The sequence below is a fragment of the Delphinapterus leucas genome, chromosome 4, assembly GCF_059928025.1.
Source record: "Delphinapterus leucas isolate spDelLeu-1000000601 "Yukka" chromosome 4, BTC_Dleu_Yukka2, whole genome shotgun sequence".
Taxonomy (NCBI): domain Eukaryota; kingdom Metazoa; phylum Chordata; class Mammalia; order Artiodactyla; family Monodontidae; genus Delphinapterus; species Delphinapterus leucas.
The window spans coordinates 133,834,361-133,847,134 of record NC_143132.1 but is presented as its reverse complement, the minus strand read 5'-3'; the positions used below and the strand labels follow the sequence as shown (position 1 = coordinate 133,847,134).

Genomic DNA, 12,774 nt, shown 5'->3' with positions numbered 1-12,774 from the left:
AACGGTAGAGCAAAAACTGAAACCCATATAAGGTTGATCTTAGTCTGGTGAAAGTAACTCCCACACTACCTGCCACTTTTGTCACTGTTCTGGAAAATGGCAGCTAAGTATAGAGACATTGTTTCTGATGGCAAACTCTAGCTAGCAGTTTGAATACCCAAGCCTCTTGGCTGGGAATGACGGGACTCTCCTAGAATTCAGTATTCCCATATGGTGGTGCCACAAAGATGCCCTGGGGAGAGCATGTTCTTCCTAGAATACCCTTGTCCCATCCTCTGGTCCTCCTATTCTAGTATGATCAGTTATTTCCTTAAGAAGGATAACAATGGGGGCCAAGATATTTACCATTTTTAATTATGTGTGCTTGCTTATATTAAGAAAATAAGTAATATCTAGGTATGTGGTTGTCTAATGAATACAAGAAGCTATGAGAAAAGAGAAAACTAGGTTTACTCTCGCCATCTAGGTATTAGGTATTGTGGGCACCGTGGCTATTAATTAGATTCCATCTCATTTGCCAACCCCAGTAGCCTGGTAATGGCTACCTGGGGAACTCTGCTGAGGAGAAAAAGGGTTGCGATCAATTAGTAATGTCTGTTCTGGGTGCAAGGACAGGAGGTGGTGGAATGCCTGTCATGGTTTTACTATCCCTGGTTTAGCCATAACCTATCTTGCACAGGACAGTGTGAAAACTTGCTGGAAATCATACTTTAAAAACCTAGTTTAAATTAATTCTTTAAAAGTTTCTTTTCCGGTGGAAGCTTGAACTAGTAGTGAGAAGCTCTGCTTTCCTTTTTCCCTCCCTAAGGCAGTGTGTGACTTCACAATGCTGCTAAAAAAAAAAAAAAGAAAAAGAAAAAAAAAAAGACTGAAATTGTGTGTAGATCCACGCTGCACATAGCCAACAGCTAGTGCTTGAAATGTCTGCTGGCAGGTTGGATGTTTCATTTTCAAAAATTGAAAATTCTTTCCTTCTGATTTTACATATAATAGTTGAGGCATTTAATGCTCCTGAGCCACTTTTTCTCTCCTCCTCACTTTGTCAAGGAGCTGAAACTTGTAGGGAATTATTTCAGCAGCTGTCTGGGAGGGCAGTGACAGGAACTGGCAAAATGACAGTCAGCTGACAGCCCTGAGGGCCACGGTTCTCAAACCTGAGCCAGGCATCAGAATCACCTGGAGGCAAGTTGAAACCCAAGTCACAGGGCCCTGTACAAAACTTCTGATCCAGTTGGGTATAAATGGGGCTTGAAAATCTGCATTTTCTAACAGGTTTCCAGGTGATGCTGATGCTGTTGGACAGGAGCCACACTTTGAGAACAACTGCTAAGAATCACTGGCACGAAGCTGGAGCTAGTTTAGTGCCAGTCCTAGCCAAGAGGTTGTTTGGCTGTAGGAGAGGGTCCAAGGTCAGCTGCAAAGATATGTGCCAATCAGAGTCCAGCCAGACCAAAGTTAGGTTGGCTGCAATTACTATCAGTCAGCAAGCTGTACAGAAAGAACTAACCATAACCACTACCCAGTCATTTCCTGTAAGTGTCTATTTTAAATATAATGCTGGGGAGTTCCCTGGTGGTCCAGTGGTTAGGACTCAGTGCTTTTACTGTCGTGGCCCCGGGTTCAATCCCCGGTTGGGGAACTAAGATCCCACAAGCCTCACAGTGCGGCCAAAATAAAAATAAATAAATATAATACTAATGCTTCATTTGTTGAAAATATTTTTTAGGCATTAAGAATTTTTCTTAAAAAGATGAAAAATGGATGGCCATGTTTTGAAGCTCATATGAAAGGAAGCTCTATAGAGTTCAGGTCATGGCAAATCGAAGTACCACAGACCTCAAATTCTGGCCCTAATGACAGGAAAGGTGTCCCAAAAGCAAAAATAGTTCCCTGAGCAAAGTATGTGAACCTGAAGTCAAAGATCACAGGTGACAGCAGTCAGATTGCAAGTGACACAAGGTCTTGGTTTTCTGTTTGCTACTAAAAAGGGCCCATCGACTCCCACTCCCTAGGAGTCTGTGGCAGTGCTAGGGGGCCAGAGGCCCCAGACTTTAATGCCCCGGGCTTACCTGAAGACACCCTCCATGCCCAGATACTTGGCAGGGGGACTTCCCAGCACCCCTGGCAAGATGCTCTGCTGTGTCTTGGATCAGCCTCCTTCAAGTCCCGCTAGGCTGCAGAAACCTACGTTTGCTACCTTTTCTCTTCCACTACCCATTCCCACTCCCTACCCCATGACCCTACCCTCACTTCCCACCCCACTCTCTACCGCTGGATTGTATTTTCCTGTGTCTCCAACAGTGTGTAGTTTACAAAGCACTTTTTCAGAGACCCCCACGCCCTGTTAGGAAGGCCCCACAGTTGATCAGGTCCTTTTGTCCAACAGAGCTGAGAAAGCTGAGGCTGAACAAGGGAAGCACCCTACCCCAAGTCCAGTGGGCGGAGAAGGAAGGGAGGATGGTGTAGACTCAAGCTTCTTCCCCCAGAGTTTCTTCTTCTGGCCAGAGTTTGCCCCAGCTGCAATGAGGGCCACTTAATTACAGGGTGGAGCACAGCCTCTGAGTAAGGACTGTGGATTAAGTGACTTCCTTTGCAGTTGGTGGTTTGAAAACCTCCGGGCTTGGGGAATATGAAGTCATTTCTTTGTCAGACACAGAAAAAGAGCTATTTTTACAGAATCACCATCCTTTAAGCCACTGTTTTCCAGTGATTATAGAGCAGATTTCCAAGAGCAGTAATGATACAGAACCCATCTCTCCCAACCCAAGGAGAGCACTTTCTTTTTTTTTAAAGACTTTATTTTCGGAGCAGTTTTAGGTTCACAGCAAAATTGAGTGGAAGGTACAGAGATTTCTCATATACGCCCTGCCCCACACATGCATGGCCTCTTTCATTATCAACATCCCCCGGCAGGGTGGTACATTGGTTACAATTGATAAACCTACACTGATACATCATTATCACCCAAGGTCCATAGTGAAGGTTCACTCTATTTTTGTTGTTGTTTTCTTTGCGGTACGCGGGCCTCTCACTGTTGTGGCCTCTCCCATTGTGGAGCACAGGCTCCGGACGCACAGGCTCAGCGGCCATGGCTCAGGGGCCCAGCCGCTCCGCGGCATGTGGGATCTTCCCGGACCGGGGCACGAACCCGTGTCCCCTGCATCGTCAGGCGGACTCTCAACCACTGCGCCACCAGGGAAGCCCAAGGTTCACTCTTGATGTTGTACATTCTATGGATTTAAACAAATGTATAATGACGTGTATCCACCATTTAATTTCATATAGAATAATTTCACTGCCCTAAAAATCCTCTCAGGAGAGCACGTTTTTATTTTATAATTTCAAAAACCTATATGATGAGACCCCTACAGAGGATATAATTTGGAGCTAAAGTATTAGGAACACTGAACCTGAAGACCAGTCAGCCACAAAGATTAAACAATGACATGACATTTGTCAATTAGGAAACGAATATACGTAGCCCACACTGCTCTATACAGATAGGACTTTGCAAAGCCACACCTTCATTGATTTCTTGCTTCCTTCTCTTCTTTCTCTCCGCTCACAGCTACAAAGCCCACACTATGTGTCAGGCCCTGTGCAGTGAAAGGCAGCTTGTAGGCAAGCACTGCTTTCAAATGAATTCAAAGGTGTAGGGATGAATTCCAGGTACTCCAGGGCCTTTAGCAGTTCCCTAATCCGTTTGAAATACGCTTGGGTGGTTTAGACCCCTGGCTCTCAACGTTGGCTGTTCCTCAGAACCACCTGGGCAGCTAGGCCTGGCTTCATGGGACCTGTGTGGTCGCACGGAGTCCCATGCTCAGCAGGGCCCACACTTAATTTAATGCTCTGCTGTCACAGTGTTGAAATTCTTAATAAATTTTGAACAGGGAGTCCTGCATTTTCATTTTGTACCAGGCCCTGCAAATTACGTAGCTGCTCCTGTGAGCAGCTTTTAACTATGTCCGTGCCCAGGCTGCACCCAGACCAACTGAACAGAATTCCTGGAGGTGGGACCCAGGCCTCTGTGCTTTGTAAGCTTCCCAGGGGGTTGCAGTGGGCAGCCAACTTTGGGAACGCTGGTATATAACAGAAGTCCTCAACTGGGGAGTTTATGTGTATGTTGTGGGGAATAGCAGATTCACCTGGGGCACTTTTACACACTCCCCAGACTGATGTGTAGAAATTCATAAATATTCTGATTCCTAAATATTCTGATCTCATCTGACTAGCCGGGCAGGAACTTTCCATGAATACGATATTTGTCTATAAGGTAGTCCTGATACCAACCAAGGTTCTTGGCCTTCCCCAATCAATAAAAATTGACTAGAGGCCAGACAAGAAATTCAGGCAAGGCTTTACTGTGACCCCTGCTACAGCAGAGGGGAGTGGGAACAAACAACAGTCTCCCTGCTTGCTAGCTCCCGCAGGAGGGGCGAGCTTGCTCCTTATATTGTGTGTGTGCAGGGGTAAGTCTGGAGGGGTGGCTTTGGTGTTTTGCCCACCCCTTAAGAGGTGTGGTGTGCAGGGGGCATGCGCAGTGCCCTGCTTTTGCTCCTGACTCCTTGCTCTTGCTCCGGGCTCTGCAAAAGTGGCAGTTGGGTTTCTTGGTCTCTTTGTATCTTTTGTCCATAATTTTGCCCAAACTGCACATGCATGCAGTTATTTTTAGTCCTATACAGTTTCTTTGTATTTTGTTGCTTGAGGAGAGGTGTGTCCCGGTGCAAGCACTGCAGCACTGCAGCAAAGGGTCCCAGATCCCAGCCTGTCTCAGTCACACTGTGTTTGCTGTTCCCTGGTTACTGAGTCACTATAACAGTAACTGCGTATGAATGGTTAGGACTTGCACAGTTGGAGCACAGTGGGCCCTGCGTTGTGACTTCATATCCACCCAGCTCTCTTCCCTGTGGCGCTGCTAACCGAACACACCTTCTGAGAAGCGGTATGGCAGGAAAAGGGATAGGCCCAGGGAGTATCCCTGGCTCTGCCTCACAGATGTGGGGTTTGAGGCATGTTTTTGTCGTGCCTCAGTTTACTTATTAGTAAAATGGGCATGATAATACCCAGCTCATGAAGGTGCTGTGAGGATTAAGACATGCAAAGAGCCCAGCACGGTACCTGACACAGAGCAGGTAGTCAAGACATTTTGGTGTACTATCTCCCCCAAGAAGAAATATTAGCATACTTTCCCCTCACTCTCAACCGTGTCTTTTTACTAAAAGAAAATAGAACTCATTAGTATGACAACAGGGGAGAAATACTGATATTCTTCAACTAGTATGCTTATGAAATATGCAAGCTGTATTCATTCAGCTCATAGTTATTGAATAACTACTAGGTGCAGGTGTCAGAGAGATGGATTCCATATATCTCTATACACAGACACATATATATATGTACAAAAATATAGAGAGACACACCCATATATACAATATATGCACAAATGCATACAGGCACATACATATATGCACATATATACACAAGTATGTATACATACATACATATACATACTCTAAACAAATGTATATACATAGAGAAGCACACATATATGACAGGTGGTTGTTATTCAGTACTTTTCTTTAAATTTTACTCATTTGAACTGCAAAGACAATGCTTATTGTAAAAATTTAAACGTAAAAGTAACTAAAGTTTACTAATCCATACTTCCCCACTCCTATTCCCACCATTCTAGTATAACCAATTTTTAAAATAATTTGAAGTTGAAAGTAAAGTTGCTATGAATTTTTTCCATAATGTTTTTTTTTTGGCATTCACCACCCCCCTACAGGCATATTCTACAGACCACATTCTATTAATATAACTTTCTCTTCTTTTCTGCTTCACTTAGCAATGTAATGCAGACATTTTTGAAGCCAATACATCTCACTCATCTATTAGTTTTCAGAAGCTCATAGCATTCTGCAGGATGGCTGTCCCTTTCCAGCCATCCCCCTGGTTATGGTCATATGGTATTTGGCTGTTGAAGGAGATGCTGCCATAAACAGTCTTTTGTAAAAATGTAAATACTGGTACCTCCACTTCTTTTGGAGCCTCCAGCAGTTTGTAACCCAAGAATGGGCAAAGCCAAACAAATAATAATAAATAAGATACCCCAACTTTTATTGGCATACCTACCACGTACCAGACACCTCAGTGGTGTGTACAAGTTACGGACATGAATGAGACTTGGTCTGAACTCAAACAGTTGTGATCTCATGTCAAAACCAGTATTACACCTGCTGTCTATCTTAGGTCCATGCTGAAACCTTCCTAATGGTGCTTAAGCCAACCTCTACTCCAACCTTAGATTCTAACAAGTTCCATAGACTCTGGAGCAGTTCTGCATCCACAGGCCTTTCATGCAGCTTCCTTCCAACCTATGCAGCAGAAAATATAAGAAGTTCCCAACTAAATCACAGATGTTAACTTGCTTTTCTAATTCGGCCAGTAACGTATCTGATTGCTCACAGTTTGCTCCATCATCGCCTTGCAGAAGCTGAAAGTGAGAAAGAAAGTTTTCCCAGCAGAAATCCATGTTTCTCCTATCAGGCCTTTGACACCCGTTTCTGCGATGCACTTACAAGTAGATTCTAAATTGCTTCACATGAAAGAACTGAAGTTACAAAACCAAGTTAAATCATAAGATAACTTTTGAAAGCACATTGAATGGGATTCAACAGATTTTTTAAGCAGCTGTGAAATAGTGTCACCAGAATTGTTTTTACTCTTGGTGATTTTACTGCAAAAATGTTTAAATGCTGTGGCACCCATGGAGGTGTGCAGCTTGTGTCTGCTTGAAAAAGCCACTGTTCAGCTGCCAGGAGTGCAGGTAGCTGCCAGCCTCCTGCTGCAGCGCCTTCAAGATCTGCCTCGGCTTTCTCGCAGGGACCCAGCTCTTTCTGGCAGCCCCAGTCAGTGACTGAGCACAGTGGGATGCTAGGGCCTGGGCCTTTCTGGAATGGGCACTCTTTATTCTGAAGCTCCTCATTGGGTTAGATGAGACTGTCAGGTCTGCATCAACCAGGTCTGCACTGCAATCTGGGCCTCTCCTTGCCCACTCCTGCTTCCCCCTTCTTTTCATAAAGTCAGGTCTGCACCATGATCTGGGACTCTGGCAATCCTACTTCTCTCCCCTTTATCCTGCAGTGTCTGCTAACTTACCTCCCTTACTCCTCAGTTTCTGTTTTCCGAGGGACCCAATAGACACAAACACTTTCAGGGCAATACAGGAACATAAACGCTATACATCTCATTCAGAGGACTAAAGTACCTAAACGTATCCCATAACCCCTGGACGTTCTTGCACTAGGTTCTGCTAAAAATGAATTATGATTCTGCCACAGTGAAACTGACCATTTCATTTCAATTGTTCATCTGGGATACAAATGAAAAAACAAATGAGGAAAAACAAACCCATATAGAGTCTGAAATTTCACTTTAGTTACCCAAGAGATCCGAGGTAAAGAACATATTTGGGTATTCCTTCTGTGTTTGCCGTGAACTGCTTAGCACTGGGACGTCACAATTACAGTGAGAGGACACTATTTCCTTTCTGCCACCTTAATCACCGTTCCACTTGGAGCACCATTGTTCTTGATAAGCTGCCTCCCCTCATGGTTCCACAGACAGAAGGAAGTGAGTAATAATTGCATTCTTGTTGCAGGAGAGTTTGGAGAGGTGTACAAGGGGCGTTTGAAACTTCCAGGCAAGAGGGAAATCAATGTGGCCATCAAGACACTGAAGGCTGGGTACTCGGAGAAGCAGCGACGGGACTTTCTGAGCGAGGCGAGCATCATGGGCCAGTTCGACCATCCCAACATCATTCGCCTGGAGGGCGTGGTCACCAAGAGTCGGCCGGTCATGATCATCACAGAGTTCATGGAGAATGGCGCTTTGGATTCTTTCCTCAGGGTAAGAGCAGCTCAGCTCACCTTTACTCCTCAGGGCAAAAGCATGGATGGTGCTGGCGCTGGTGGACGCTGGCAGACCGTCGTGGGCCGGGGAGAAGTGTCTGTGTGAGGACAGCCTGTCGCTCAGGAATCCCTGATGAAATGCGGGTTGGCGTTGAAGATGTTAGCGAGGTTAACAGATTTGCTGCTGAAAGGAAAGAACAAAGCAGAGCATGTGGACCCCTCTGTAGGAGGACAGCATCGAGCCAGGCCTGGATAAGTGCTTGCTGGATGAGTAAGAGTGAATAGAGGAGGACGGAGAATGGCCATCGGTGTCACTGAAGAGACTGAAGAGACTTCCAGCCGCTACGCTGTCCTGCGTGATTCACGCAGATGCCAGTGGCTATCTCTGCCTCTTCCCCAGCATAGCCGCCCTCCCAGACAGCTCCCTTTGTTCACAGTTCAGAAATAAAACAGGTTGCCCTTTTCTGATGCCTGGGCATCCCGGCCTCTGAGGAGGCGCTTCTAGGCAGGTCAGGGGAAGAGTGTGTCGCAGGCGTCCACAAGTCTTTCCTGGAGTTGATGGAGAACTGTGGCTCCCAACCACCTGCAGCAGAGGTGCGGGTCCCTGAAAGCCTATGGCCAGGAGATCTGTAAAGGACCGTTGTCAGAGCATGCCCACATGCAGCTACAATGGAAGCATTTTCACTACTGTGGGGTATTCCAGAGCTATTCAGAGAAGGGGCGAGTGAGCATGGCCGAGGTGCTCATGTCTGGAGGGTAGAAGCTGTCTGACCACAGACCAAGGAGCAAGGCCTGCCTCGGACCAAAGGGACAGCTCGGCAGCCTGGGAGCAAGAGAGTGCAGGGAGTGGCATCAAAGAATGGGGCAAGACCTTCTGAGCAAGGGCTTCAGAGTAATACTGAGTAGCCAGCTATGCATGTCACCAAAGCTACCAAACAGTAGCTATGGCTGAAGATCAAAGGACCATTCGTAGAGTCTCATTGAAACAGTCATGAGGTGCCCTGTGCTGGGATGAGAGAGACATTGCTCTAATGCTGTGGAACAAATCACCCCCAGATTTTAATGACTTAGCCCAACAACAATTTGGTTTGCTCACAAATCTGCAATTTGGGTAGGCCTCAGTGGAGACTTCTCTGTTCCATGTGTTGTCAGCAGGAGAAGCTCAAGGGTTAAGGCCTGGAATCGTCAGAAGCTTCATTCATTCATCTGTCCCATGGTTGATGCTGGGTATCAGCCGGCATCTCTCCACCTGGCTGACTAGGGATTCCTCACAGCAAGCTGGGTCCCAAGAACAAGCAACCCAAGGGTAGAAGACAGAGGCTGTATCAGTTTTGAAACCTAGCCTGAAATGTCACAAAGCATCCTTCAACCACATTGATGGACCCACCCAGATTCAAGGAGAAGAAACATGTCCCACATCTTGATGGGGGACAGCAGCCTTCTTACACATAAGGGATGGGAGGTCCTGTTATATCCATTTTAGAGAATACAACCGGCATAGATGCCTCTGACCCCCAGGACCTTAGTGCCCAAAGCTTCCAGCAGTCATCTGCCTGGATTATACTTTTTGTTTCCGTACATGAAGTACAGAGGTATCACATAGAGAAGAACTGAAACCTTCCTGAGGAAGCCAGGGAAGGCTTCAAGGAAGAGAGGGAATTTCTCTGATATTGGAGAAGGAGGAATTTGCCAGACAGGTCAGGAATGGGCAGGTAGGCTCACAGAGCAGTGGAGCTGTGTGTTCATAGGTCAAAGTCAGCGTGGCCTATCTGGTAATCTGTCATTAGCTGCCTGGTGGCTCCAAAGCTCAGAAGCAGAGCTTAGGGGCTGCAGTGTGGAAAGGGAGCTGAGGACTTGTCTAGAAGCTGCACTTGTACATACTGAACCTACCTTTGCAGGGGGAGCACACACTTTATGCCTCGTCTGGGTCATTAGGCAGTAGTGGCTTTTGTTTGGTGGGGTGGGGGACAGCTGATGTAGGTGATGGGCCCCACGTACTTTGCCTGGTACAGCCTCCTTGAGGGTGTGGGTTATGCTTTGTATTTTGAAACCCCAGCACCTAGCACACTGAGCACCGGGTCGAGGCTAGTTGAATGAAGAACCGTTTCTGGAGCAAAAGAGTTTGGGCATGGCAGGAGAGATGGAGCTTGCTGAGTGTACACGGTCTCTTGTCCTTGTAGCCAGACCTCTCGTGTCAGCCAAAGAAACGTGAATAGGAGGTAATGTTAGAAGAAAAAGTATTTTCCGGAACCAGCCTCTGGACCTATCAGGAGTCATTTACTTCCTGCAAGTCACCTGTCTGTACTTCACAGAGACTCTCAACGCGATCAGGAGACTGTGATGAGACTCTTTCCCTGGAACGCACAGGCAAACAGGAAGATTCATTCTCAGGAGCCTGCGGAAAATCAGAACCCTGCACCACTGCTCCGCACACACCTGTTCCATTTTGGGGGCGCAGGACATGGGGGCAGGTTGGATGCCAGTTATTTTTCATGACAATGTGGCCCAGGCAGTGGGAGAAAAGCTAGGGGTGAGAGAGGAGCACAGGGAAATAGAGAGGAAAGGATGGCCAGAAGGGAGCGGCCAGAGCAGGCAGTGCTGGGAGCTGAGGGAAATGAAGCATGTCCGACTCCCCACCCAGCACAGAGACAGGTAATCTATAAATCTAATTTCAGCCTCACTACCAAACCCTGAAGCATAGCAGCATTAATTGATGTATTTGCTGCTTGATAAAATTGAAAAGTGGGTCATCAGTTCCGTCCTGCAGGGTCCATCTTCTGGGAGGTAGTATACTTTTAAGATCACCATTCAGAGAAGAAAGGAAAAGGGTTAGTCTTCAATTTGTGCACCTGCTTCCTCCCCAACCCCCCACTGGTCCTTTCATACCAGACGTGGTGGCTTTGGAGAGTGACCACAACTCCAGCTCTGGATGGGTGTCTCAGAGATTCTGGGCATCGAGGGTCCAGGGAGCACGTCGGAAAGGGCTTCTCACAGTCTGCTCACTGCTCCCCACTCATTTCAGGACTCAGAATTCCTCACATTCTGGAGGGATTGGAAACACCATTATTCTTTATCCACACATTCAGTAGGTTCATAATTATCCATTTTTAAAAAAATGTCTGTGCCACGGGTTAGGTAGACTGCAAATCCATAATTAAATATTTCCTTCTTGGCACTCAGATTCAGGGGATTCAACCTGGTAGCTCTTCCATAATCTTAGGCACAAGCCCTGAAGCCCTCCTCAATGCCTTATGCCTCAGACAAGAGGGTTGACCTGCTCCATAAGGCCTTCGTGGCTAAAGCTTGGCCTTACGGTTGCTGCTGGTTCATTCACAGATGGTCATAACTGGAAGACTCTTGGAAGTCACTGAGCAATGTCAAATGGGGACATTTATCATTCATGGGGTGCTCATTCATGGGCTGGAGCTAGAGGACAGCAAGCCAGTTGTCAGAAAGAGAACACCGGGTTGCAAGTTCTGAGGCTGAGGCCCAGCTTTGGGCTCTGCTATGAGTCACCCTGTGGCCTTGAGCAAATCCGTTAACTCAATTTCCCAATCTATAAACTAAAGACATTGAGTTGGATGATCTTGAAAGGGCTCTTTCAGGTAAAAAAAAAAAAAAAAAAATCTATGATTCATTTTCTTCAAACAAATCAAATAAAGGTTTCATTTCCTGAAGTGGGTTTGTCAATGTAAGTTTAAATCCTTCCTGGCTAATAAAAGTGCCAGCAAGTGGCTTCAGTGAATTTGCAGAAAAGCAATTTCAGCAGAAAGCACTTCATGAAAGGAAGAAAGTTTAAATCACTTCACCCAGCCTGTATTTCTACTACAAACTGTGTTTTTACCATGTGCTCAGCACAGAATCACATCTTTCCCAAAGTTCTAAGAAATCTGTTTTTCTTTTTCTGTCTTGTTTATCTTTGTATGCTGATGCTCATATCTCTGAAAGTTCTTTTTTGGGAGTTTATATCAATGAAGTGAACATAAAACAGCTGGACATGTCAGAAAATCTTAATATGTTTATGTCTCTAAGTTTCCAAGATTATGGACACAACAGGTATGACTGTCTTATCATGATACCTGATTCTCCTGCAGATTCTAAAGAAAATGTGTTGTAGAGTCAGCATTTTCCAGTGGAAAAGGCACTGGACAGGAATTATAAGATTCAGATAAAGTAGCATATTTGTGGTACATGTTTCTACTTTCTCTTTCTATGGCCATGGCAGACATCATTAATCAATCATAGATCTTCTTCCTACAAAGCTTATACACAGACTTCTCCACACAACATTTGAGGCAGCCATTACCAACTGATAAAAGATGAAACATAAATGGAGAAGCAATTTGCTGTTTGGACTTAGATTCTTGTTATAAGTCAAAATCACATAAAGTGATTTAAGGCTGATCACTTAAACTTTCTGGACTTCCTTTATCTTCTCTATAAAAACAATGTAATATTGCCTGCCTTGCCTACTCCACAGGACTGGAGTTAAGGATGAAAACATATTCCATGAAGTATGACTTGCCATTCAAAGGCCAAGAAGGGAAGAAATCAGAGTTTGTAGATTAATTGATCCTAATTTCAGGCCTACATTATTAGTTCCTACTACAGTTAGGGTGGGGATGATTATTACAGATGCCAAACTGCTGAGCTCAGAATGCGCTGTGAACTAGGCTGTCTGAGGGCACTGATCCTAGGATGTCTGCCCCACACGCCCAGGAAGCCAGAAGGAACCTGCAGTCCTCGTCCAAGGTGTCCTCAGTCTCTCTCACCAGGCATCTGGAGGTCATGGGAGAGAGGATTTGTGAGACACTATGGCCTTGCTGATAATTCCAGCAGTCATTGCTGCTGTCTTAGTATT

The 12,774-nt window shown here is 45.7% G+C and overlaps 1 protein-coding gene across 1 annotated transcript in view; it reads left to right on the top strand.

Annotated features, from left to right (window-relative positions):
* EPHB1 (EPH receptor B1) overlaps positions 1–12,774 on the top strand; it is a 115,054-nt gene that overhangs the window by 57,535 nt on the left and 44,745 nt on the right. Inside the window, exon 8 of the mRNA XM_089909931.1 lies at positions 7,664–7,911. Within this exon, the coding sequence (XP_089766057.1) occupies positions 7,664–7,911 (248 nt within the window). The remainder of the gene's footprint in view (positions 1–7,663; positions 7,912–12,774) is intronic.